Here is a 26,860-nt window from a genome sequence, read left to right as displayed (position 1 = left end):
TGTATGTATTATATTCATTATGTGTATAGATGAAAGGAGGAATAATTGATCAATATATCAAATATTAACTTCTGTCATCACAAGAGTATATAATAAAACTTCTGGTATTGCAAAGATATACCAGAGAGAAAGATGAGAGCGGCCAGGCCGGCGTTTTGGCTGTTACCGTTTTTACGGGACTGCTTGAAGCGCCCCTCGCACCCGTTTTTAATATCGGAACTAACTGCACACCCATTTTCTGGCAGGGTCGATAAAGTTTGTATTTGGTGCGAGTCCGTGCTACGCCCATAATTTTCGTGTTAACACAGTATCACGTATTCATTCTGTATATGTGCGATCTTTTCTCTTTATTTATATATATATATATATATATATATATATGTATTTATATAATTTGTATAAAAACTAAAATATAATTATTAAAATATATATATATATGTATATGTGTAATGAAATATATAAATCTTATTTTAATTAAAATAAAAAGAACGATTAATTGTTCGACCACCTGGATGTTGGAATGTAATTTTTAATATATATTATATTATATTTAATATTTATCGCCGCTTCTATTAATATGAAGTGCAATGTCAACGTGCAATAATGTACAATTATTTAAAGTTTCCATGCCTAATGTATCATGCCGGTATAAAAGAACGTCAAGTAGCATGCGTAGCCGAGCAACTAAGATGACGAGCTGAAATCGTGGACATTTCAAGTTCAAACCCCTGCCTTTTTCAGATTTTTTTTTCACTTTTTTCAAATAAGTTATTATGTGTATAAATGTGTAATAATCAATATATCATTATTTGATAATTTTTTTTGTAATAGAACAAAATAAATTATTTTTTAATTCTGCAAGGAATTTAATTATTAATGCAAACGCCCACACACATAATTTAGATATTCAATTTTTTTTAGTTCAAATGTTTCTTGCAATCTGTATACGACAATCAGTCCACTCGCTGTGCCACAGATTGCATCGCATAATACGCTCAGAGTTATAATACGATAGAGATCGCTTTACGCTGTTTTTCCTTGAAATAAATAAATTTTACGTGTTGTGTACGCGTGTTTAGTATATTTGTTTCTTTCATATTAATTTTAACTATAATTAGTTTTTGACGCTTGACGAGAGAAGAGGTCCCGAACTTCTGTAAGTTTATAAAAACATATTTTTGTATAACACATTAGAACGATTTTATATTATTTTTGAAGCGTTGAAGACGAACTGAAACTGATCATCACAATCGCACGCACACACACACGCGCATCGTTTTTTATTCGCACAGGATTCGCGAACCGTCGGCGAGATCAGAAAAACGCGGCAAAGAAACACTTCAACGTAATCCATACGTAAACATACATAATATCTGACATATTTTATTAAAAAAAACAAAGAATATATATATATATATTTGTTTCATATATCATATCAATATATATTATATATTGATATAAATAAGTAAATCAATTTTATAAACTCACCACTATTGCGTAACCATAAATCATGTCTCGCACCCGTTTGTAATGGAAATCGAAATAAACGTTTTCCATCTTTTGTCCTAATATTTGTGCAATTTAAATACACACATTTATCGTAAAACCGGTGTTTACTCGACATTGTAAAATAAAAATAATAATTAGCACCAACACCAAAAAAAAAGAAAATTAAAAAATGCGAAATTAAAGAAAACAGGACACTAACAAATAAACAACTAACACTAAAATAATCTTAATTAAAAAACTAATTATAGTTAAAATTAATATGAAAGAAACAAATATACTAAACACGCGTACACAACACGTAAAATTTATTTATTTCAAGGAAAAACAGCGAAAAAAAGCGATCTCTATCGTATTATAACTCTGAGCGTATTATGCGATGCAATCTGTGGCACAGCGAGTGGACTGATTGTCGTATACAGATTGCAAGAAACATTTGAACTAAAAAAAATTGAATATCTAAATTATGTGTGTGGGCGTTTGCATTAATAATTAAATTCCTTGCAGAATTAAAAAATAATTTATTTTGTTCCATTACAAAAAAAATTATCAAATAATGATATATTGATTATTACACATTTATACACATAATAACTTATTTGAAAAAAGTGAAAAAAAAAGCTGAAAAAGGTAGGGGTTTGAACTTGAAATGTCCACGATTTCAGCTCGTCATCTTAGTTGCTCGGCTACGCATGCTACTTGACGTTCTTTTATACCGGCATGATACATTAGGCATGGAAACTTTAAATAATTGTACATTATTGCACGTTGACATTGCACTTCATATTAATAGAAGCGGCGATAAATATTAAATATAATATAATATATATTAAAAATTACATTCCAAAATCCAGGTGGTCGAACAATTAATCGTTCTTTTTATTTTAATTAAAATAAGATTTATATATTTCATTACACATATACATATATATATATATTTTAATAATTATATTTTAGTTTTTATACAAATTATATAAATACATATATATATATATATATATATATAAAGAGAAAAGATCGCACATATACAGAATGAATACGTGATACTGTGTTAACACGAAAATTATGGGCGTAGCACGGACTCGCACCAAATACAAACTTTATCGACCCTGCCAGAAAATGGGTGTGCAGTTAGTTCCGATATTAAAAACGGGTGCGAGGGGCGCTTCAAGCAGTCCCGTAAAAACGGTAACAGCCAAAACGCCGGCCTGGCCGCTCTCATCTTTCTCTCTGGATATACCATATGAAAATTGCAACATTTATTTGTATTTATTTTGACCAATTTACAGTAGATGGCATTATCTGTCATAATATTGAGGTTAAAGACAGAGTATACTTTTCTAACACTTTAGTTGTGACTCACACTTCGTTATTCAGTACATTATAGTGAAAATCATTACATTTTTTGCAAATAAAGGAAGAAATTTAAATTACCGAAAATTTTTACATACTATAAAAGAGATCAGTGAGACAATAAATGTTTTTTTAGATAATATATAGAATTCTATATAAACGTATATATACATAAAGTGACAAGTCTCATTGTCAGAATCTATCAAATTATTTTTACAATTATCGCTTCTATGAGAAAATATTGTCTAGGTAAGAAAATAAGAATAATTTATTATATTGTAGTTATATATTGATGTAGTAATAATATCTAAAATTTAACCATTTTATTGCAGATTATGGAAACACCAAATACCACAAATATATCTGCTAAGATTGCTGAGGAAAGTATAACCGTATGTATTTTTCTCTTGTAATTTGTAGAAACTAAGACTTTCTTTTTATCTAAGGGCTCCTTTTTCTGATCTTCTGTGATTGTGTGTCACATTAAAAATTAATTTTCGATTATCACAAACAAAGCTAACTTTTACAATAACATGCCTGCACTTGCTTTAAAATTCTATACTAATATGTCATTCATTTGTAAACTTACAATTACCACTTACAATTTCGTTACACACAGTGTGATGAGAGCATCAAAGGCTATGTAGAGCCTAGATTCGAGTGTCCTATTTGTCTAACATGGTTACGCGACCCAGTTTTAACAACCTGTGGACATAAATTCTGTTCACAGTGCATTTATACTTGGCTTGAGTAAGTTGCATTTTATTTAACCAAAACTTAATTATTATATGCAAGTTGATTGCTTATTGCTAATTATCAGGAAAGAGGGTGCTTGTTGTCCAGTCGATAGTCGACCCTTAAAATCTGGAAGTGATCTCTTTAGAGATCTTTATACTAGTAGAGAGATATCTCAGAAGCGTACAACTTGTCCTTATCGGCAATTTGGTTGCCAAGTAGAACTGTCTCCTGTGGATATGGAAACACATATCAATCAGTGCACTTATAGAAGAAATCTTTCAGAATCTCAAGGTATATTTTATATAAAGTCAAAGATATAAACTGCTTTAATCATCTCTTAATATATTCTTACAATTGTTTAGTAGTACAAAGTACCAATAATGCAATGTCTGCGGAATCAAAATTATGGGATCCACCTCCAAAGAATGGGACACAGATTACAGACAGAGAAGAACCTTCTCCTGATTGGCAACAGTTGCTCAAGTATTCTAAATATAATTAGATATATATTTTTAATATTATATTAAAATATATATAAAAATTATGAACTTGATTTCTAGAAATCTGTATGAAAGGATAGTAGTTTTGGAACAAGAAAATCGAGAGCTTTCTATAACGGTGTCTAATCAGAAAAATCAGCTTGCAACTATGTGTCTACGAAATTGTAATGGAGTTTACATATGGAGGCTAAAATCCTTCCAAGAGAAACTTACGGCTATGATCAACGATCCTTTAAAAATGTTCTATAGTCCAGGTTTTTATACGAGTCCGAATGGATATAAGATTTGCGCCAGAATTAATATATCCTCTAAAGATTCAAATTATCTGTCTTTGCTTTTGCATATCATGAAATCAGAGAATGATGACGCTTTAGACTGGCCATTTAATGGCACAATGTATTTTGTATTAGTACATCCGCAAGATTCGGAAAAAAATATACGCGAAATAACGTCATCGAGACCAGATCTCGAAGCGTTTCGAAAACCTACGTGCGAATTGAACAAACGCAGCTTTGGATATACCGAATTTGTACACGTATGCGAGATATCCAATTTTCTGCAACAGGATAGTCTAATTTTTAGAATAGAAGTCCGCGCACACAATTAAAGATATCTAATATCAGCACGTATTTTTAAATATACGTCTTTCTATTCTATTTTATTAGTTTAAATTGTGATACACACACACACACACGCACGCACACACACGCACACACGCGCGCGCACACACACACATATATGTATATATATGTGGCTATTATATATTTTAAAAGAAAGAATAACTTTATTTACAAATATATAATTTATATATAGACAAGTAGAATTTACATGTATATATTTCGTAAGTTTTGCATCGAATTTTATAACATATTTGACATTTTTGTAAAAATCGGAAAATCGTCAAAGATTAACAATTATTGAAAGATTAATTATTACAAATATTTAATGTTTACAGAAAATAATTGTTTTTTCTCAACTTTTTTAAATTCTTATTTATTTTTGTAAAATTGGTGCAATCTTACTAAACATACTATAATAAGTTAAAAATGCACACGATTTTTTTTACTTACTGGAACTGTATCCGTCCATGAATATAATAAAGTTTTTCTTTTGCTTTATCTTTTTATATTTGATTTTATTAAATACATACATATATATATATAAAAAATTGCTTCTATCATAATTTAATATAACTGCACAACAAATAGAGAAGTTTAAATATATATATATATATATATATATATATATAGAAGTTTAAATATATATAAATATATATATATATATATATATATATATTTAAACTTCTCTATTTGTTGTGCAGTTATATTAAATTATGATATTAGAAGCAATAATTTTTTTTTTTTTTTTTTTTACAATAAATGTCGAAAGTAGTTTGTTTGCTTGATAGTATAAATTGCTGATATATGCTGAAAGTTCCTATTTTATTATCCTGTATTTGTAAATGTATATGTAACTTAATTCCTATTTTATTATATCCTATATCAGTATACATGTATATATTAAGTGTCATATTTTCAGTAAAAATAAATCTTGTAAAATTGATTTCCCATGATTTACAATTATTTATTTATCTATCTATAATTTGTGAAAAAACTTATTAATATATATATTATTAATCTCTCTTATATAGGGAGAAAAATAATTTATCATAAAAATGCGGGAAGAAAAAGAATATAAAAAATTTCTGATTTTTTATAACATAGCATGTACTTAATTATATAAAAATCTTATGTTTTTTTTATTCTTACATTATTCATACAAAATAGAAAGTACGAGTTGATGAGCTATTTAAGTAAAGTTCCAAAAAATTCCGCGATGGTCGCTAATTAATATATACATTATACTAGATATTTACATAAATTAGTCAAAATCAAAAATAAATTGTTGAAATATATTATTTGCCATATTGTATTACAGTGTTGCAATCTTCTGCATTATACGAAAAGTGGAACATTGGCTTAAGTATCACAAAGACTTTCTAAGGAGAAGTTACAACTCACAGTTACCAGATCAGTTCACTAATGTTAAGGAGAATATAAACAACGAAATGGACAGCATGGATATAAACATTATACGCTACGTTTTCATTGCATCTGCATCGATTATAGTTTTACACAGATTATTATATAAGTATATAAATATTTATTTACCTTCAGTGATGTCAGATGTTCTTTATAGCAAGTATTATGTTACCACAACGAAGGATGACACTGTATTAGCATATTTATATGTGCCCAAAAGGTAAGTTAAAAATTAAAATATAAAGATAAGTTAGATAATTACTTACTACAATTTATTATATAATATTTAATAATAAATTATATTGTTAAAAATTTTTTTGAGAATATATTAGAGAATAAGTTAATATATATATGCTTTTCAAGTAAATATTAAATACTTTTAATCTTTTAAAATTTTAATTTAGATGGTTTAAACATTTTTATATTTTTTCTGGACCTGTATCGACTGTTACACTTTGCTTGATTTGTTACAAATTTTTGTTTGATGGGAATATACCTGAAATTGTATTTGCATTATTGGATATATCATTAGGAACATCGAGAAAACCTTTAAGTATATAATCTCCTTTTTATCTGATTATGTTATTAATTATAAAGAAATTTGTATGTGTATAAATGTATAACTATAGTTGATTATTTTTTCAGTACCAGCAGAAAATGTAATTCTAGCCATTGTTATATTAAATATACAATGTTGGAAAAGAGCTTATGAGACATGTTTTGTCAATATATTTGGTGATCAGAAAATGAGTTTAGGCGTTTATTTTATTGGTTTTATACATTACACAGGAATATTTTTGTGTATTGTAGGTGAATCTAAAGGATTTATTAGAGGTATATCTTCAAAAATTTGCAAATATATTATACTTTTGTCACAATTTATATATATTGCTTTTTATTACAGATTCACATACAAGTTTACTCTTGTATAAATTAACAATTACAGACATAATCTGTACACTTATATGTTTATGGTCATCAACCATTCAACTTCAAAGCAATTTTATTCTAGCGGGATTACGTAAGAATGAAGATGGCGAAATCGTAACAAAAGAACATAAGATACCATTTGATGGATTATTTAAGTATATAACAAATCCATTACAATTTACAGAAATAATTATATACATAATGTTGTCTGTGATACTTTGGCAAGCTTCTACATTTCATTACATCACTATTTGGGTCATAACAAACCAGGTATCAAAAATATAGCTCTACATTTTTTTTAGTTAAAAACTAATACAATTAATTTCTTTTTAGTTGGTATGTGCAGTTTTGTCTCATGAATGGTATCATAAAACTTTCAAAAATTATCCAAAAGAAAGAAATATTTTAATTCCTTATATCTGGTAAGAAATATTGTGAAAGAATCCAGATATCATATTATATACCTATTATTTTTTTAGAACAATAGATCAGTCAATAACTGGTACACGCACACATCCATATATATATATATATATATATATATATATATATATAATTTATTTATTTATTTATTACTATTGTGAATGAATAATATGCACATTGAATAAAAAACTTCAATAAGGTTTTATTATTATTATTTTATAGCATAGTTATTAAATACATATTTGCATATAGTGGTGTTTATCTCATTGAAGAACAATAGTCTTAAATATGGTTTTTTACACAATATACAATATAATTAAGATATTGATACAACATTAATATAACAATATATAATCTTTTACCTTTTAATTATGAAAACTTTTCTTGATTACCTATTATTCTATACCAAATTGCCAAATGTTTCACATCATAATGAAAAATGTATGAAAATGTTTTTTTTTTTCTGCACCTATCTAGTCTATTTGAACAATAAGCTGAAACAGAAATTATTCTTCCCTGGGATACGAATGTAATAAGAATTCTTAAAATAATTCAAATATGAAGCATGATGATATTGAGATATATTTTTTCAATATATTTCCAATAATATCATCATGCTCCAACATAAAATATATATTTATATTAACTATTTTTATCCAGATAAAATATTTTACATACCTATATGGATAGCCTTGTGCTTTATTCCTAAATATTGATAAAAGAAGACTGAAGAAAATTGCGACTAATCCCAAACCTAACACCGCAAATATTCTGCGTTTTTTCACATCACCTTTACGAGCTGCAGCTTCAGTCATTAGAATCATTCCTAACACTACTGCTCCATCTTTTCATACAATTAAGGTCTAAATATAAAGTGCAAACTCAATTTTTTTGTATCTCAATTCAATCTTTTTAAATAAATTTCTGAGAAAATTTATAGAAAAAGGATACTTATGACCATAACAATGTAAGTTTCCAATACAAACTGTCCTTGAGAAGATCCATGAATATAAGCTACATTTCCATTTGGTGACTTGTGAATAAAAGGTGGGCCTCTAATATGATTCCACATTTGTCCAGATGTCATAGTTAAACTGAAAAACTATAAACACAAGTGTATCAAGATTATTTGTTTATAAAGTAACAAAATTTATATATAATAAAATAGTAGAAAATATATTTACCAAAGCACCAAGTCCCCAAATGGTTTTATTGTAAATGAAATCTAAATTGTTACGTCTGAGATATAGGAAACCTCCTATGAGAACTAGCAACATTACTACTGCTACCGTGCCAGAGTAATTTGGTGGTCTAAATACCCTGATCTGTAATTAACAATAAAATATTATTATTACGAAAGTAAAATAAATATTCTAACAAATATCAACATTATTTCAATGTAATGAATGCAACCATAACAAGCATGCTGCAAGAAATGTAATAGTATTACCTGAATATCTGTACGTTCACCAATCCATTTTGCTATTGCTTCCGCAGCAAATCCTACTCTTTGGATGTCCATTGTATCAGCAGCCTTTGGTTTCCCTTTGGGTGGAAAATGCATATACACTGGCGCAGTGTTCAGCCTCATCTATAACATATTGTACGTTAAATATATTCTTTTACATTCTTGTAGATATGTAGTTTTATTTACCAGTTGAAACACATCTGATCCTTCGTCAAAGTCAATAGAGACAAAGAATAACTTGTTGGAGTACACCTGAGAATATCGGAATGAATTGGCTACTATTGTAAATTCATCATTGGCATGTCTGAAATTATGACAAAAAATTTAATATATTTATAGTTTCTGTAATATATTCACGAGTATATACACGTGTCAGTCTACCTGCAAATCTGACATTGCCTCTGAGGTGCCATGGCAGTAAACATAACAATGATAGAATAATTTCTCGGAGTAGCTTTAATATATTGTTTAAATTTTGGTCCATTGAATTTCAGTACCGATCTCTTCATGGTCATTTCCGTCATTTGTTGTACACGTTCTGTTAAGGAGGAACCTTGATTCTATATGGAAAAGAAAAAATAAGATAACACATGGAACATTTGACTAAAATAATGGTCAATGAAAAATGTCAAGAAGTTCTCACGTTTTTCGTTCTGTATTGACAGGTGACATAGCCTAAGCTTAAGACGAATAGAACCAGGAATGTTGCATAAAGTTTATACTTCATCGTAAACGGAGGATTGATATGCGAAATTTACAAAAAACGTCTCCTCTATACCGGCGACATACACTGTTCAGAGTGATCAGCGTCAGCCATTGATAATCGCGTGGACTATGATATGATATCGTGAAACCTCATTGGTTCATCCAACTACAACGTGGCATTTGACGTGTGAGTGCAAATTATTTATTTGTTCTCTTACAATCTTTATATTTATTTATTTTATTAATTTTATTAATTTTATTAATTTTATTTATTTTCGCCCGTAATTATAAAAAAAACCGTAGAAAATAAGCAAATATATTTTGCTTCATTTTTACTTTACAAGCATTTTCTGCAATTTAGAATTTAAATTCAATATTTGTAGGAAGAAAATTGAATAGAAGAAGAGAGAAAAAAAACTCGCGAGAGGAGAGAATATGCAAAAAGTGCAGCTAAAAAAAAAATACAAGCCAACGGTGCAATTTGCATTGTGCAAAGAGGTGTAGATCGCGCAAGGCAACCGAGCAACAGCTGATTGGTCGCTCGCGCGACAGCGGTGCCATCTGCGCGACGAATCCTCGCGGCAGTCGCGGTTAGGTCGACTAATTTAACCGTCATTTCAAATCGAATGTAACCGATGCGACAAGCGTATTCAGACATCGGTGTTCGGAACGAGCAGTGTTCGGGGTGATCGAGCGCGGTCCGCAACTTCGTCCTCGCAGAAGCGAGGCTAGGGAAGGAAAGAGGAACCCAGAGGGACCATCGACGAGGAGCCGTTGATCGGTGCCGACGATCCGGTTGTTTCTCATCTCGCAACGCGTCCCGAACGTAAACAATCGTTCGGTAAGAAGCAGAGGGTTGGAGTTGTCCAAGATTGTTAAAAAATCATATATACGTGCGGCCAGGCGATGTCTTTCTCCAAGGCGAGGGTACAGCGATTCAACGAACTTGAAAGTAAGTTATTTGTTGAAACTAGGAACGAGAGTCTACGCTGCGTCGAGTTGGCCTGGTTGATTAAGTTTACTTGATTTTTTTGTTTATCTTTATACGTCCAATTGATGGGGAATTTAATTGTTCCTAATTTGACAGAATATACATATAATTTTTGATATGAGATTTTTTTGGACGAAATGCTTAATCGTCTGTGTGACTACATATAAATAATCCGATAAGACAAATTTTTTTAAGTGCAAATTTTCTTAAAATAAACTGACAATTACATGAAACTCACATTTACAATATTTTTATTATGTTAATATTAATGTATAATGTCTTAAATGGATATGTTGTGTGGCGGGAAAACGCCGAGAGCAAAAGAAAGAGAAAGATAGAAAGAGAGAGAGAAAGAGAAGCTCCACTTATACAGATCACATATGAAACATGAAACTTTAACAGATTAGAATGTATCGTCTTGCATTTATTAACAATAAGATAATTTGTTTCCATTACAATTTATACTAAGATTTCAATTATTATATATAATTATACTACTTTGTATATTTAATTAAACATTTTTTTTAAATGTACTTGAACATACTTTTATATAAAGAGATATTAAAAGAAATATTTATATTACAAAATATTTATATTTATAAAACGCATTTATATTTTCTTATATATAGCTATTTTTGTGCATTCTGTATTTTTTTCAGTTAAAATATATTCATAGCATAAGTTTGAATTTTATATGCATGTAATATTTTTCTCTTTATTATTTATATATACAAAATACAATTTACATATAAATAAAAAATTACTATATTTTACAATACAATAAATATAAATGCAAATAATTTTTATTATAAATGCATATTTGTATATTTATTCTACGAATAATTTATAATATATTGTTATTACACACATAGGCGTGCACACAAAAAAACAAAATTTTTTTCTATAAATTTTATTTTTATAATGGGAAAAACATAGCAAAGTAATGAAATCGATTATAAGAAATATATTCAGTATTTTAGCTAATTTAAATCTTTTATATGCATGTATCTGATATATATTTACCATAGCTACACAATACATTATACATATCTTTGTTTTCTGATTATGATATTCTGATTGATATTTTTGCTACTTGTTTATTATACATATATATATATATATATTTTTTTAATTATATATACTTATATTTATATATGTTATATATATTTTTATTTTTCTTGTAATCTTCTTATTCTATTGTGCAGATAACTGCTTGAATTAATAAGAGAGAGAGGCCATATTATATTTTATATTCATAATTTTTTTTATACTTTACGTGTCTCTCTTGATCTAAGGACCTTTAAATTTCATATATTGATCCCCGCAAAGAAAACTCGCGGCAGACAATAAGAGAAGAAGACGCGTTTTATTACGTATGGACACGATGGGGTGGGAACGTTGCTGGCTCTACATCTGGTTATTCCACCCCATAGAGCTATATCCCTCACATTCAGAACAGCTGTCTTTCCCATTTGCGCCTGTGTCTCCCCATGCGCGCCAAAAGGAAGTCTATTTAACCGCATCTTTTCTCTTCTTTGTCCTTGCGATGCTTGCATAGTTGCGCAATATTATGTTATTATTTCTAAGACTTATCCCTCTAAGTCTGCCACATTTAAATTTCTACACGGGATAATAGCAAATAAACTTCTTTTCGGGGTCTCTACACATACCCAGAAAATAATTAACACAAGTTTATTTGCTATTATTGACGAGATTATCGTCGATATTGAGAGATCTAATTTTCTTGTATCAGAAATTGTAAAATTAAAATATTATAAAAATGATATATGTACATATACATATGACCTTTTAAAATCTTAATTTAATAGTGAAACGTATATTTCCAAATTATATCGGCAAATGATAATAATGTTAATAAATATTTGCAGTTAAGAAAATGATTTCTTAGAATAGATTTTGTTATTCTGATTCATTAAAGTATATGTTGTGATTTTGCAGGCGAAACACCTCCACCAGGCGCTTATGATCCGAAATTCGACACTAAGATAAAAGGGTCTGTCATCGAAAAATCTGATAGATTTTTAGATAATAGAAGCACAGGCAGCGCAGAATGCAATGTTTCGAATGTATCAGGAAAGAGTAATACGGTCACGTCGACTGCTGTTTTTCGAGCGGTAAGACTTATACATTTTGCTGCCGATTGAATTGCAATTGCACTAAAGTAAAGCTTTGCTTATAAAAAGAAATTATGATGAATAACTGTAGAAATAGAAAACTATACATTATTAATTAATCTTTAAATATATATTCTTTTTTTAAAATACGATTAAATCCGTCCTTTTTAATTAAATTAAATAACGTAGAATATTAATTAAATGAATATTATTTAAATAAAAAAAATATATGCCAATTTTTTTAGAAATATTACTGTGATTAATAATTATTATATTTAGTTAAATAATTATATTTTTATGTAGCCTCAATTGCCGCGAAAGCGATTGGTCACGAAGTCGACACAGCCCGCTTGTAACAATAAGGCAAAAAATGGACATACATTGAAAAATCAAAATATGAAATATGAATCTAACCAGCAACTTGCGGATCTTCAAGTAGAATGTTTGAATAAGGACAAGACTATACAGGAACATGAGAGGCACATAGAGGAAATGAAAGAAGATGTACGAAAATTAGAAGCCGAGATAGAAAAGCTACACAAGAAACAAAATGAAATAGAAATACAGCATGCAGAAGATATAGAAGCAATGGTTAATATAATAATTTCTAATAAAAAGTTATTTGTTATTTATATCTTTATATATATATATATATATATATATCAGTATATCATATTTTTTTTATTTACAGGCTAAAATGCAACAGGAAATAATAAGTAATCATGATGATAAACATCAAGAAGAAGTGCAACTGCTTCGCCTTCAATTATTAGAAGTATCTGAAGAAAGAGAACGAGAGATCTCAACACGAAAGGCAATGGAGACAGAACTCAGAAATCGTGCAGCCGAACTATCAAGAAAAATAACAGTATTAGAAGCTGAATTGTATGCCATGAAAGAAGAGAAGAAAGCAATGGTATAAATTAGATTACTTTATTTTAAAAACGTGATGTATAAACTGCTATATTAAAAATTTCATTTTTTAAATAGATTGAAGCTCTTGAAACGCGCATTGAAGAACTACAAAATAAGTTAGAAGAGATGAAAGGCGATTACGATACCGAAATTGGATTGTTACAAAAAGAAAAAAGTCAACTCGATGTTTGTGTTACGGATGTGATTCAAGAACGATCTAATCTTGAATCTAAATTGGAAATAAAGCAGAATGTTATTTTGGAACTTCAGGCTCAGTTATCTGCTCTACAATGTGAATTAGATGAACTTAAAGCCGAATATGAGAAACTTGCCGACGATTCCATTAAACGAATTTCTGATCTCACTGACAAACACGAGAAAGAAATTCAACATTTGAAAAATGATTTCCTGAAAGAAAAGAAAAAATTATTAATGGAAAGTGAAAATTATAAGACATGTGAATCAGAAGCAAAAGTGAAAGCAAATGAAATGGAAGAAACAAATTCTTTTCTTATAGAAGAATTAAAAGATCTTCAAAGACTTTATAAAGATGTGTGTATCTTCTATGTATACATACACACACACACACACACACACTATAAATCATTTATTTTAATCATATAATTTTTATTTAATTTTCTTATTTATTTTCAGGTAAGCCAACGATTGCAACAGGCTCAGACTGAATTGGAACTCTCAAATGAGAAACATATTACTATGGTAGAAAAATATAAAAAGAATTTAAATGATGTGAAAAATGTACATAATGAAGAGAAATTGCAACTACAACAATTGTTAAATAATGCCAAAGAAGAACATCTGAAAGAACTAGAAAATGTATGTAAAAGTTTCCATTTTAATTGTAACAAATATATAATTGTTTATCTTGAATTATTATATAATTATTATATAATTATATGTATATTACTTTATATAGATTGCATTAATAAAAGATAAAGAATTAGATGAATTAAAACAAGCTATCACAAAAAAGAAAGAAGAGGAAATTAAACGAATAATGAAACATGCTGAAGAAACAATTACAAATGCAGAATCTGAGAAAAGAAACAAGTTAGCAGCATGTCGTGCCGAAAACGAAGAACAAATAAAAAAAGTTATTGCTAAATGGGACGCGAAAGTAAGCGGATTACACGTGCGTAAAATGCCAAACATCACTCATTAATTGCTCGTTTTTTAACACTTGTGTGAACTCTTAATTTTGAACATTGCAATTTCTATAAATTATTATGAAATTATGTGTGCACTATCTGTCTCTAAATGTTTGTCTGTAGATGTTGTCTTTTTGTTTTCTGTGATGTTTGAGATAATTTTTGTTATAATGGAGTAACATCTTCACAAATATTAAAATAGAATTTTTGTATTTAGGTCAATGCCATGATGAAAGAGACACAAAACACCGTTGAAGATGAGATGCGACTTACAAATGAAAGATACAAAGCATGCTTGCTTCGTGTAGAAACGGAACGTGTTGTATTAGATGATAAACTTTCGCAAAAAGATGCTGAAATCGCCAAGCTCTCTGCAACACTCGAGGAGCTTAGACTATCCATAGAAACTCAGGTGATTATGCATCACAATTGATGATATTGTACATAATAAATTGTTGTTCACAAATAGAGTTATGATAAATTGGGATGTTTAGGAAAGTTTTAGTCAAAGTTTACAAATTGAGCTGGATAGAGCGGAAACTGAATTGGCGGACAAAAGGGAAGAATTGAGAGCTTTAAAGGATCACATCAGAACAGAAGCGGCTGAAATGGTTGCTAGAAAAAGAAGGTTGATGTCAGTTAATCAGTTTCATTTTTATAATATCTAATCTCTATCATTTTAATATTTTGATTATTATAAACTGATTAAACATCTTATACAAATATTTAGGTTTGAAATAATAATAGCCGAAAATGAAGCATCCATTATCGCGCTTAGTAATCGTTTGGCGCAGAGTAATGCTGATGTGGAAAAACTACAGGATGAATTGAAACATAGTGAGGATTGTATACGCGAGCATAAAGATCTGCTTAGTGTGATGCGCAATAACAGTCAATTGGTAGATGAGCAAATTCAAACTCACATGAAAGGATTAGATACTCAGAGAGAGCTGATAGATAAATATGAAACTAATAATTTATCTCAATTTAAATCAATGAAATCTATTTTTGAAACAAAAATTGAGAACCTGAAACAAGAAGCAGCAAAAGAAATTTTAAGACTTCAGAATGAATGCGAGCAGAAATCTTTACTAAATAATGAGGTAATTGTATACTTATTATTGCAACTCATTTTGAGATTGATACTCTGTACAATTAACAAAACTGTTAAGATGTTTCTAAAAGTTTTTAATTTGAATTATCAAGTAGTGTAGAGGCTATTATTTATTATTATTAGAGCTTTTATTTATATTTGAATTATCAAATTCTATCGTAGTTAAAGAAGCAACTTGATGAAGAATTAAAAATTCTTCATAACATGCAAAATCAATTACTCAAATTAGAAGAAGAAACTGATGCTCTGGAGTGTAGCAAGTCACGACTGGAATTGGAAAATGTTAAACTTACGAAACAATTAAAGAGCCTGGAAGAATTAGAGAAAAATAATCAATTACTTAAAGATCAAGCAGCACAATATAAAAATATTGTAGACACTGTAAGTTCGAGTATATTGTTAAAACGATGAGAGAATCATAGCTTAAATATAATCATATTTATTATTTATTAAAAATTATATATTCAAAATATTTACAGGCAAACGGTCGGATAGAAGAGCTTTCTCAAAAAGTGGAGTGGTTCCGAGCAAAAGAAAAAGATGCAGAGGTAATTATCTTTTTTGAAAACAGCTAAAAAATTCGTCATTATGTTGAAATAAACTTTATAAAAGAATAGAATAGTCAAAGAATAAAATTTCTTGTTACAGGAAGCCACTTTATTATTAGAGCAAAAACGAAACAAATGGAGATCTTTGCAAAATGCACTTACGCAACAACTTCAAGAAGAAAAAGCGCAGCGAGAAAAAGCCGAAGAGTGAGTACAATTTAATACGAAAGTCCTTTTCATTGATCACGAATTCTAAAAATAACAATGTATTGTATTCTATATAGGGAAGTCAATAAAATTATGGAATTAAACAATCATCTCACAAAGGATTATGAGGAAATTAGTGAAAAGTATGCGGAAGTAATCGGTCATCAGAATCCTAAGCAAAGGATCAAACATGTTGCTCACTTAAAAGACAAAAATTATCAGTTGGAACAGGTGCGTTTGCATAGGTCTACTGCGGTCACATTTCTTTTTACAATTTTTTCTGTTTTTTTTCTGTATGTCGATTTTGATTTTGCATATAAAAAGATATTTATATGTACATGTCTGTATATATGTACGTATCTATTAAGTATATATCATCGGAAAATTAGTAAAAAATACGCGGAAATTTATCACTTGGTACGTTTGGATAGATTTACTGTTGTGTTCGCATTTTTTATTACAATTTTGGCTGTTTTTTTAATATATGTCAGTTTTGATACATGTACATATAGATATATACTTAAATCTATATGTATGTGTATGTGTGTATGGATGTTTGTAGATATATGTACGAGTATATATCTGCTTACTACATAATATATTTTTAATGAAAATGTCGCTATGAAATTATTGAAAACACTTGTATATACAATATCATTCGCACGTTCACGAACCTAATCAGTAATGCAATAACGTATGACATTTAAGTTTGGCAGGAAATATGAATTATGATGTACATTTTGATTATCATGTAAATAATATACCAATTTAATATTTTCCAGTTACACATTTTATATAGAGATTTTTTTTATAGAAATAAATATTTTTATACTTAAGCAAATCTACATTGCGTTTTTATTTGTTTCCAATAATATACAATACTGAATTGAATTTGTTGTAATTATAAATAAATGTATGTGTGATATGTGCTGTTTGTATTTTTGTATATTTTAATTTTCTTTTTTTTCCTAATTAAAGATTTAATATGATAATGATGACTGGTAATGATTTTTTTAGGAATTACGTATCAAGACCAAATTAATCGAGCAACAACAAAAGACTATAGACATGTTAAAAGAAAAGGAAGAAAAACGATCTCATTGGAAAGGCAAGGAAAATGTGGGATTGGTACATTCGACTCCCATTTCTTCACCGCATAAGATACCGCTGTCATTAAGAAATCAAAACGATTATAATCTTAAGCAGTAATTCAATAACTTGTCTTCTTAACTTATTAATCTAGATTATAATTGTTTAAAACGAGTTGTATTCGAGATAATTTTCTGAAAAAAAGAAAAAAAATTATAAATTAATATATTTGCCGCGATAAATACTTGTATTGTTTTTTTTTAATTTAAGAAATTGATTTTTCGAAAGAAAAAAGATTTTTTAATTATAAAATAATTGTTAATTATCCTCCTACTGTTAATTTTGCCATTATGTTTCAAACTTGAAATGATATTTCAAATGTATTTCGGGCAATATATTTTTATTATAGAACATGTAAAGAAATATTTTTAATATATTTTATTTTTAATAATTTTGTATGATTTTGTATGCATATTGTATTAATTGATTATATTAATATAAAACATGTCTAACTGCATAATCTTATTTTTTGATTAATATTAAGAATTGCTACAGTACATACATATATACATGAGTACATATGTATATCTTATAGTATAATTTCTCAAAATAATGTGTTTTATAAATTTTATAATATATTTTTTTATATAAAATACAGTGTTTTAAACATTTTTATATAAATACTCTTCCATATACACGTAAAAAGATATAATTTCTGTTCCTAGATTTATAAAAATAAAACCAATTTTATTTCAGATTTGTTATAAAAATAGAAAATTATATCGAATTAAATTATTCAAACAGAATTGATTTCTTATTAGTAATAATTTAAACACTGTAAATATATTATAATAATCATTATTTTATAAAATTAGATAATATTTAAATAATAATATAATATATGAAAACAGTTTAAGAAGACAAGTATTTAAATAGAACGTTAATTACTAATATTTTATGTTTTATATACGCAATGTAGATTTGCTTAAGTATACAAATATTTTATGAATACCACTGTGTTTTATACTGTATAAAATACAGTAGTATTATTCAGAAGCGATTACACGATGGAAAAAACCTGTTGGAATTATTAACAACCGATACATATAAATTTTATATAATATACATACATATAGATTTTATTATGCCCAGTCATGCGCCTGTACAAAGTCATCACGACGTACGTGCTCGTATTTTATATATCTCGTCCATATAGTTGCTCTTGACACTAGTAATCACTCCTCTCTAAGGTCAATAGCTACATGAATTTTAAACATCGCCAACATCCTTCACGATTTAATTAGTTTCCATCTTATCAACGTCTCGTCTGTTTACCGTTAATAACGACGGCTTGCCTGCTCCCTAAAAACAGCGTTTTCGTGTCAAGGTGCAAGACTTACAATTAGATAGCTCGATCTCTATGACAAAACCCCGTGGATGTAATTTGTGGGGCGGGAACGGAAACTTTGGGAACAGGATTCGCTATATCATCGCGTAATTTAGATTTTATGCTTCGTGTGATCCTGTTGTGCCGGATTAGACGCGACATATTAAGATGAATTTAAATGAATATATATAATCATGATAATGTGAATTTAAATGAATAAACATGTATATTACGATCTTTATTTTCAAATGCAAAGCAGACTAATGACTTACATTTATTAATCCTTTAAAGTACACTTATTATTCCTATAGCTGACTTATATGAATTTGGATATTATGGTAATCTCTTGGGAAATTAGATAGCGGATTGGATTAATACTGATTGCATATTATATAAAAGAAATTGCTTTTTAGTCATCATTCTAATGTGTAAAATAAATCAAGTAAGTGAAATGACAAAGTTTTAAATACAAATTCTGAATCAGCTATACATTTATTTATTTTAGATCAATTCAAAATGATAATAATTATGATATGCTGTGTTAGAAGAATCTTTATAAGAAAATTCTAAAAGAAATTTTACTTATTTCTAATATTTAGAATACTTGTAATATTTATTTGTAAAATATGCACGCGCGCGCGCGTAATTTTAATTTATCAAATTTCTATTATGTACATAATTTTAATTTCTGAATTTCTATTATGTACATAATATTAATTCCCGAATTTCTATTATGTACATAATTTTGAATCCCGAATTTGTATAAGGGATTTATCGGAATTATAACTTTTCATATACATACTAAAATGTAAAATAAAACGCGCAAAATGAATAGTTTACGCTGCAAATCGATAACAAATATTTCGAAAATAATCTGGAGCTGAACGTATCATACGTGTAACGGATGAGATAGTTCACAAGAACATCCCAAGAAAGCGCTGGTATCCACATTTTCGCGTGACTGAAATGAAATATATACTATTGTTATACTTGAGGATTATCAATACATTGATTATTGTTTATGTCAATTTTGAATTCGTGAGTCTCAAACCTAATGTATGATCCAATGTGTATAAAAACTTGATACCTTAATAAGGATATTATTATGTTAATACATTTTGTTATATAAAAAGTAAATTGTAAAACAGCCTGTAAATAAAAAAATAATTTTTTAAATTCTCGAGACGCTCTATACACGGATTGTCATTACCGATGAAATATTTTACTGCACGCGCAATGCGTATTATCTGCGAGAAACGAGTCGCGTTCTCTTGATCTAAGATCTTTGCGCAACAAAAAAAAAAAAAAAAAAAAAAATCGATCGGCTGTCGCCGAGTGACCCCGCTTTTACAATTGACTCTATTTTGTGCGGTTCGTCTCCGAAAGGAGAGAGCTGTGTCTATTCGTCGGCCCGCACCCCTGGAGCGGCGAAAGGGATGAAGACGCCGAGGGTAGGAAAGGAGTGAGCAGCGGTTGGCTGCTGCGCTGCAAGGATCTCGCTGCAGAAAAATTACCGGTTATTGCCGCCTCGGCGCGGCGTTATGCACGGCGATGCCGACCTTTTTAAAGGGGTCGAGAGTTGACGTGCACCAGCGAGCCACCGCGCTAGAGCTGGCTAGCCGGAAGGGATTTGAGCGTGAGAGAGCTTTCCCCGGAGCCACGATAATTACCCCCAATGGTCAGCGGGAAAGCGGGTCTCACACCGCCTTTGGACGCGTATATACCCCGGTTCCTGCATTCTCCCGGTCCTCGAGCGTGCATTAAGCCGTGCGGAATAACGGATACGTCGAATCTCTCTCTCTCTCTCTTTCTCTGTCTCTCCTGCGCCATCGTACTGTTGTCTCCACCCTCTGGCGCATCGATAACAGGCACGTGTGTATGTATGCGTCCATTACGCATGATTTCCTTGACAGATGTAATTTGCGCGAGACAGGATGGCGTCTTATGCCAATTTCGATCGATTTCCCTTGTCCTTGGACCACCGATACGTCTTTTGCAAGTCCCTGTAAATAAATTGCCCTTTAATTATCTTGAAATGTAAAATCTTAGCGATATTTTATAATCAATCGATGTTTGTTCGACATGTAATTTGAAAATTATAATATAATCACAATCACAGCGTTGCGTGATGTGACGTTTGTTATTATTACGTATGTACGCGTATAGGAAGAGATCGAGCGAGCATAGGAACTTGGCGCAAATTCTGCTTCATACTAACTATTAGCCGGGTTTTGCGAATGCAAAGGAGATCCAAGTAATCCCGCACGTGTGACGCTGTAATTAAATATTTGTGCAACGCATGGTGAAGGCGGGAAGGAGGAAGCCGGCTCTGCCGAGACGTAAGTTTGTGTGCCGTCTAATTAAAGAGGCAATTAACTTAATCGCATTGTGCGCGTTCGTTACGAGCGCATCTCGACCGAGATTCCAAGCACTTTTCTCATACCGTTTGACAGTTGTGCGAATTTCATGGAATCACATGTTATACTTATTAGAAAAATATCTGCACTTACTTCTGCAAATATTAATAAAGCGAATATGTAGGATGTATAATATTGGCCTGATATGCATTAAAAATACTTTGGATATTATGTATGTTAACAGAGAAAGAAAAAGAGAGCGATGAAATTCTATTTTTTTATTAAAATTATTTGATTTTTTAAGACTATTAAAATCACTTCTCGCTTTATTCTAAAATTTATCTTTTCTAATTTTAAATCTATTCCATTTCCGGGTTTTAAATATTATAGCAACTAGAAACAATTTTAGAAATTTATCAGATATGTATAATATTTATTACGTTATATAAAAGTTAATAAATATATTATACGATAAATTTCTAAAATTGTCCCTAGTCTGTTGTTGCAATATTTAAAACTTGGACATGAAATAGAATTAAAATCAGAAAATATAAATGTTGGAATAAAGCAGAAATATATAATAATATATATAATTTAAAATATACACAATAAACATGAAAATAATAATGCTGCAATTGAATAAGAAAAATATAGATATGTATTTACACGGAGATCTCTACAGCAATATAATCCAAATAATACAGTTTGCCGTAACACATCGATTGCATCATTATTACATACGTATAGTCGGACTCGTAAAGTGTGTTTTTGACTGCAATTCAATGATTTTTGCATGCAGTACTTGTCGTGAACATCTAGCAAACTAGTTTCGAATCAATATCGGAATGATAAATACGATCAGCCCATAACAGACAATTAGAATGCATCATACATATCCGCTCAAGAGATTAATAACGAAACATGGACAATATTCTGTAAATTTGTATTTTATGAAGTGTGCACTTTTTCTCCAGAGGCTTTCAATTTTTTCATTCGCACATACGTATATGTGATATCGGATTTAGCATACGAAACATCAATTTGACATCAATGATTTTTAGATAAATGCTGGCAAAATTAACTGTACGTTTAATTGAAATAATTTCCGTTGTGTGTTTCAAAAATCAACGATATGCAATATCGATAATTTTCTTGCATTGTCGCATTACATATCTCCAGTGTGTTAATATTGATCATTGTTTGCAATCATGGATTCATATATTTATTTCTACATTGTTGTGTTTCCATTATCTACATTATATCAATCATTTCCGACATTGATGTTGTATTACTTCGAAGTAATAATTATCAACATTAGCAAAATATCAACCAATTTCTTATAAATGATTTATGTTTCATTGGGAATTTTACACAAAAATTTTATTTAAAAATAATTTGAATATATATTCATAACTCAATTTAATAAGATATCTAACGAGTAATCACAAATATATAAGATGAATACATCAGATAAATAATAAAGCAAAAAATGGATAAATAAATGCATATAAAAATATCCAATAAAATCCAACTGTCGGGAAAAAAGAAAGAGAGAGAGAGAGACTTGTAGAATCGAGCAGTAATTTCGTGACTGCACGACTCGGATCGTGACTCATTCGTGACCGGGATTGGGATCTGACCTCGTCGTCGTACACGGTCTAACCATTACGTTAAACTCCGCACAGTAGCCGAAAAGAAACGAATAAGGAGAGATCGGCCAACGCTCCACTTAATCGGCCGAAATTATCCCGAAGGGGATTTCCGTCCCCTTCTTCATCAGCCGCCTCTACACATGCCATAATACCGAAAATTATCGTCTCTCCTCGGATAGATAATCGAAGTGTGTATTTGTAGAGCAAAGTGACTGTGCATGATCAGCTCTTGTCCAACATGCCAGATTATATTACTGTCATATGTGCGTGAATGTGCGCGGTATTCTAATTAGACCAATATGAAAAGATCAACATTTTTTTTCTCTGTCTCATTATTATCATGAAGAATTACATTACATGGAAATTATTCCTTTATGAAAAAATATTAGACCTATTATAAATGAAGAATATTTTATGTGTCTTTCTTTTTCTCTTTTTTTACAGAATCGTGATCCACAGCTTGTATGAGATCCAAAAATCTCAACATTAATTGCAACGAGAAATTGGCTTGAGCAATTATTCGAGAATGTGTTAAAATTGCGATCAAGTTTCTCGGATATATATTATGTGCATCTGTGCAATGTTGAATATTAATTCCCTTTTAAAAGCATTCATATCTACTCTCACGTCAAATGCTCTATGACAAAATTTAAATCCCAATGAAATTGCGGGTCGCAGAGAATCGAATTACATCATTTTCGTTAAAGAATAAGTCAAATGTAGGTCACTTTTTCTCGTTTCGTGTTACTTTCCGATGTATTATACCGCAAGGAAACAAGTAATGAAATTTAATTATAAGTCGGAGATATAACAACTATTAACTAGGTCATCTCATTCAGCAGTTTGCGAAATTGTAGAAAGATGAAAAATAAAAATCGCATGCAAAAATGCTAGAGAAGAAGAATGCATGTACAGAGTAATACGCCACTCTCTCTCTCTCTCAGACTATGGCTTGAGTCCAAAATAAACCGTACAACAGGCGTGTAACATTAATTTGCAAGTAGATTAAATGCATTGTCGTGCCGACGACGGACGTACGAAGCCACTCGTGCTTGCTTTCTCATATTTCTAGCCGAGGCCGTTTGCCGGCCATTATTAATCGGACGATATTACGAGCGCGAGCGCGAGCTATATCGGCCGCTCCCGTATTCCAGATTTAATATTTCATCCCGTGCAGGGATCTTTAAACCGCTCCGATTGGAAAGCGGTGTATCGCACTCGCGTGCTGTATATAGGAATGTATAATTTTCTCGAATCTATCTTTATAATTCAGGTTAATCCGCGGTCGCGACCCGCGTACTTTCGCATGATTAAGTAGTTAATTCGTTACCGCACGCGAAATCGAATCGATGCGGCCGCGATTTTTTTTTAAGTTCGCGAGCATAAATCTCGCGGATTCTGATAGGGATACGATTTCATCATGCGAACAGAATTAGTTGTCGGCAAGATTCTTTTTTTCAACCTCATTTCCGTAAATATGTTGCGAAATATATTTTTAAGGCTAATTACAATTATATGACCCATTTGAAATAGCGATTTAAAACAGTTTTAATAAATAAATGAATATTAATCTTAAAACTTATTGGAACACGTTATCGATACTGCATAACGTGTTAATTAAAATTCCCAATATTTATAGACTTCTAATATACGTTGAAAAATATAATTTATAAATTATAATTACAAGTTGTGATGGTCAAGAGCTGTAGAATCTCGATATATTGACTTTTGTTAAACAACACATTGATACATCTTAATTTTACTAGTTTGAGACTCTTTAATCATTAAATTTTATATAAATAGAGAGATATATGGATATCTCTTTAAAACTTAATCATATACTTAATATCTCTAGTATTTAATACGTGTGTTTCATTTCAAGTATATTTACATAAAATTATTCTCAGAGTTAAAATACAAAGTTGCATAACTAAATAATAACAAGTCATTGTGCATCTAAATATTTAAAGATGCTTACATTCAATACAGCAAATCATTATGAGATATATATGCATTCTGTAATATTTCTATTAATAATCACACAAAGGAGATTGATTTTACATTTCACTGTAATTATCATAATAGATTGAAGAGATATTTATAATATCGAAGAAAATTAAATCGTCTATAACTGGTAAGGTAGAACAATTTTCATAGAACTTATGTGTTGACGCGTTATTTTTTCAATGGCTAATTATTCAATTTCGTCTTAACTCTAAAAAATAGAAAAAGAAATGAAACTATGCCGAGCGATAAAAGTCCAAAGGTTTTGAATATATTTAACACTGATTTTGCTATAAAATACACATAAATTTTTGGTAAAAAAATACATTTTCTTATTTATCCGTCAATTCGATGAATTAGCTTCTACATCGAGAATTGTAAACCCCATTCAATTCAATCTGTATATTTAGATCGGCCCAAGTGCTACCGCTGATTGACGCAGTTTACAGATCGACGGGCAAGATTTAATTGATTCGTTAGTAATTTAGTCGTCCGTGTTTCGCGGAAGAGGAAGTTCTGCTCGACGCGGAGGAGGCGGCTAAAGTCGTCTCGAAACTTTCGTATCGAACTCTCGCGGTCGGCGCGGATCTCCTTTGTGAATTAACATTTAAGCCTGCGTAAAATGCAAATGACCGTGTTCTCCGGAAGACGTTGCTCGCGGAGAGAGGCGCAAGCGGCGCTTATTGTTATACCTATCACGTTTTCGGAATTTGGTCGCACAGTGCGGAGACGACGGCGATACTAGGCGCTCAAGAGACTTTAGTAAACATCTCGCGAGACGTGATTTTCAAGGTTCGTTAAGTCCGCCGTAGATAAAGAGGAACTCGACGATGGGTGGTGGCGAGAAATGAGAGGCTGTAGCCGCGGTCCAGGAAGAAGGATAGAGAAATATGTGAGAGAGAGAGAGAGAGAGAGAGAGGGAGAGACAAAACGAGCGGATGGGAACGCATTTCGCGAGAGGGAACCAAGAGAGAGAGAGAGATGGAGAATCGGAGAGAAATAGGCGGAATGAGTTCATCTCCGCTAATGCAACGAGCTAAGTTAACTCGCACATCCTTCTTAACGCGCGTAACCTCGCGATTATGCAAACCACGGCGCGTGTACCAATGAGGGAACGCGCGAGTATAGCGATCGTTTCTGTCGACCATCTGACATACTGACACACACGCATACCGTAGAGACGTAAGCAAACGAAGCCGGCCATTATGGATGCGGGAATGACGATGTAGCTTACAATTCGAGATGTGCAAGATAGATAATCCTACGCCTATTTGTGCATTACACTTTGCTCTGCTTTGGAAATTATATATTATTTGAAGTTTTCAAGAATGTTTTGCTTCTTTTGACAGATTATTTATGAAAATATTTAATATTTACATAAAAAGTGTGAATTTTCCTGGAAAAAATAACATGCATAAATGTCTCGAGAATAAACCAGACAAATTCTATGACGTGTCGTGATGAAATATGATATAATAAAATTAAGTACTAGCTATGAGATCTACAGTAGAAAGAAACGAAAAAAATATATATCGTATTACTTTGTATATTCGTGTGTGAATGGAAACATCAATGACGCATAAATCATAATGAGAAAAAAAGAAAATGCAAATCGTGAGGCTATAAA

General features: G+C 30.3%; 4 protein-coding genes and 1 long non-coding RNA gene across 12 annotated transcripts in view; 3 read left to right on the top strand and 2 right to left on the bottom strand.

Annotated features, from left to right (window-relative positions):
• Nucleotides 1-2,724: 2,724 nt before the first annotated feature.
• On the top strand, nucleotides 2,725-5,215 carry LOC114931252 (TNF receptor-associated factor 6). Of its 2 annotated transcripts, none has more exons than XM_029303225.2 (6): nucleotides 2,725-3,108; nucleotides 3,192-3,251; nucleotides 3,479-3,609; nucleotides 3,680-3,888; nucleotides 3,963-4,080; nucleotides 4,158-5,215. In XM_029303225.2, the coding sequence occupies exons 2-6, from the start codon at nucleotides 3,195-3,197 to the stop codon at nucleotides 4,702-4,704; spliced, it is 1,062 nt and encodes a 353-aa protein (XP_029159058.1). In that variant the 5' UTR covers nucleotides 2,725-3,108; nucleotides 3,192-3,194; the 3' UTR covers nucleotides 4,705-5,215. The 2 variants fall into 2 exon arrangements, with proteins under 2 accessions (XP_029159058.1, XP_029159057.1); XM_029303224.2 differs by having other exon boundaries at nucleotides 2,729-3,108; nucleotides 3,960-4,080.
• Nucleotides 5,216-5,764: 549 nt separating this feature from the next.
• Nucleotides 5,765-9,127, top strand: LOC146723518 (polyprenal reductase-like). The gene is made up of 5 exons (XM_085481748.1): nucleotides 5,765-6,359; nucleotides 6,544-6,692; nucleotides 6,785-6,973; nucleotides 7,044-7,339; nucleotides 7,403-9,127. Exons 1-5 carry the CDS (start codon nucleotides 6,166-6,168, stop codon nucleotides 7,493-7,495), a joined length of 921 nt encoding a protein of 306 aa, XP_085337874.1. The 5' UTR covers nucleotides 5,765-6,165; the 3' UTR covers nucleotides 7,496-9,127.
• Nucleotides 7,675-9,893, bottom strand: Ostgamma (oligosaccharide transferase gamma subunit). The gene is made up of 8 exons (XM_029303227.2): nucleotides 9,604-9,893; nucleotides 9,342-9,520; nucleotides 9,147-9,264; nucleotides 8,943-9,083; nucleotides 8,677-8,817; nucleotides 8,444-8,594; nucleotides 8,171-8,336; nucleotides 7,675-7,986 (listed from the first exon to the last, which is right to left on the bottom strand). Exons 1-8 carry the CDS (start codon nucleotides 9,685-9,687, stop codon nucleotides 7,971-7,973), a joined length of 996 nt encoding a protein of 331 aa, XP_029159060.1. The 5' UTR covers nucleotides 9,688-9,893; the 3' UTR covers nucleotides 7,675-7,970.
• LOC114931251 (uncharacterized) lies at nucleotides 9,609-18,244 on the top strand. Of its 5 annotated transcripts, none has more exons than XM_085481745.1 (16): nucleotides 9,611-9,852; nucleotides 10,049-10,617; nucleotides 12,616-12,791; nucleotides 13,095-13,382; nucleotides 13,483-13,707; nucleotides 13,782-14,258; nucleotides 14,361-14,543; nucleotides 14,644-14,859; nucleotides 15,093-15,287; nucleotides 15,370-15,509; nucleotides 15,606-15,978; nucleotides 16,152-16,370; nucleotides 16,469-16,537; nucleotides 16,638-16,744; nucleotides 16,822-16,975; nucleotides 17,762-18,244. In XM_085481745.1, exons 2-16 carry the CDS (start codon nucleotides 10,572-10,574, stop codon nucleotides 17,951-17,953), a joined length of 3,060 nt encoding a protein of 1,019 aa, XP_085337871.1. In that variant the 5' UTR covers nucleotides 9,611-9,852; nucleotides 10,049-10,571; the 3' UTR covers nucleotides 17,954-18,244. The 5 variants fall into 5 exon arrangements, with proteins under 5 accessions (XP_085337870.1, XP_085337869.1, XP_085337867.1 ...); XM_085481746.1 differs by having other exon boundaries at nucleotides 9,612-9,852; nucleotides 15,370-15,503; XM_085481744.1 differs by lacking the exon at nucleotides 17,762-18,244 and having other exon boundaries at nucleotides 9,609-9,852; nucleotides 14,644-14,844; nucleotides 16,822-17,585.
• Nucleotides 18,245-18,940: 696 nt separating this feature from the next.
• Nucleotides 18,941-26,860, bottom strand: part of LOC114931268 (uncharacterized) — a 29,891-nt gene continuing 21,971 nt past the window's right edge. For 2 of the 3 annotated variants that reach the window (XR_003819642.1, XR_003819640.1), the window contains 2 exons: nucleotides 20,891-21,223; nucleotides 18,941-19,195 (listed from right to left, as the gene is read on the bottom strand). This is a non-coding gene — a long non-coding RNA (uncharacterized LOC114931268). Of the gene's footprint in view, nucleotides 19,196-20,734; nucleotides 21,224-26,860 lie in introns of all 3 variants that reach the window. The other variant, XR_003819641.1, reaches the window with a different exon arrangement.

Source organism: Nylanderia fulva, unplaced genomic scaffold (genome assembly GCF_048542155.1).
Source record: "Nylanderia fulva isolate GAGA-0341 unplaced genomic scaffold, ASM4854215v1 Scaffold19, whole genome shotgun sequence".
Classification (NCBI taxonomy): Eukaryota; Metazoa; Arthropoda; class Insecta; order Hymenoptera; family Formicidae; genus Nylanderia; species Nylanderia fulva.
Note: the sequence above shows the minus strand (reverse complement) of the source record. Positions and strands in the feature narration are given on the sequence as shown.

What these genes read in the sequence shown, in the direction of transcription:
- LOC114931252 (XM_029303224.2), top strand. Translation starts at nt 3,195, where the DNA reads ATGGAAACACCAAATACCACAAATATATCTGCTAAGATTGCTGAGGAA. An exon ending in TGCATTTATACTTGGCTTGA is followed by an intron (nt 3,610 to 3,679) that starts GTAAGTTGCATT and finishes GCTAATTATCAG; the next exon opens with GAAAGAGGGTGCTTGTTGTC. An exon ending in GATTGGCAACAGTTGCTCAA is followed by an intron (nt 4,081 to 4,157) that starts GTATTCTAAATA and finishes CTTGATTTCTAG; the next exon opens with AAATCTGTATGAAAGGATAG.
- LOC146723518 (XM_085481748.1), top strand. Translation starts at nt 6,166, where the DNA reads ATGGACAGCATGGATATAAACATTATACGCTACGTTTTCATTGCATCT. An exon ending in ATCTAAAGGATTTATTAGAG is followed by an intron (nt 6,974 to 7,043) that starts GTATATCTTCAA and finishes TTTTTATTACAG; the next exon opens with ATTCACATACAAGTTTACTC. An exon ending in TTTGGGTCATAACAAACCAG is followed by an intron (nt 7,340 to 7,402) that starts GTATCAAAAATA and finishes ATTTCTTTTTAG; the next exon opens with TTGGTATGTGCAGTTTTGTC.
- Ostgamma (XM_029303227.2), bottom strand. Translation starts at nt 9,687, where the DNA reads ATGAAGTATAAACTTTATGCAACATTCCTGGTTCTATTCGTCTTAAGC. An exon ending in GTGAACGTACAGATATTCAG is followed by an intron (nt 8,818 to 8,942) that starts GTAATACTATTA and finishes TGTTAATTACAG; the next exon opens with ATCAGGGTATTTAGACCACC. An exon ending in TTTGGGGACTTGGTGCTTTG is followed by an intron (nt 8,595 to 8,676) that starts GTAAATATATTT and finishes TTGTGTTTATAG; the next exon opens with TTTTTCAGTTTAACTATGAC.
- LOC114931251 (XM_085481741.1), top strand. Translation starts at nt 10,572, where the DNA reads ATGTCTTTCTCCAAGGCGAGGGTACAGCGATTCAACGAACTTGAAA. An exon ending in CAGAAGATATAGAAGCAATG is followed by an intron (nt 13,383 to 13,482) that starts GTTAATATAATA and finishes TTTTATTTACAG; the next exon opens with GCTAAAATGCAACAGGAAAT. An exon ending in GCTAGAAAAAGAAGGTTGAT is followed by an intron (nt 15,510 to 15,605) that starts GTCAGTTAATCA and finishes ACAAATATTTAG; the next exon opens with GTTTGAAATAATAATAGCCG.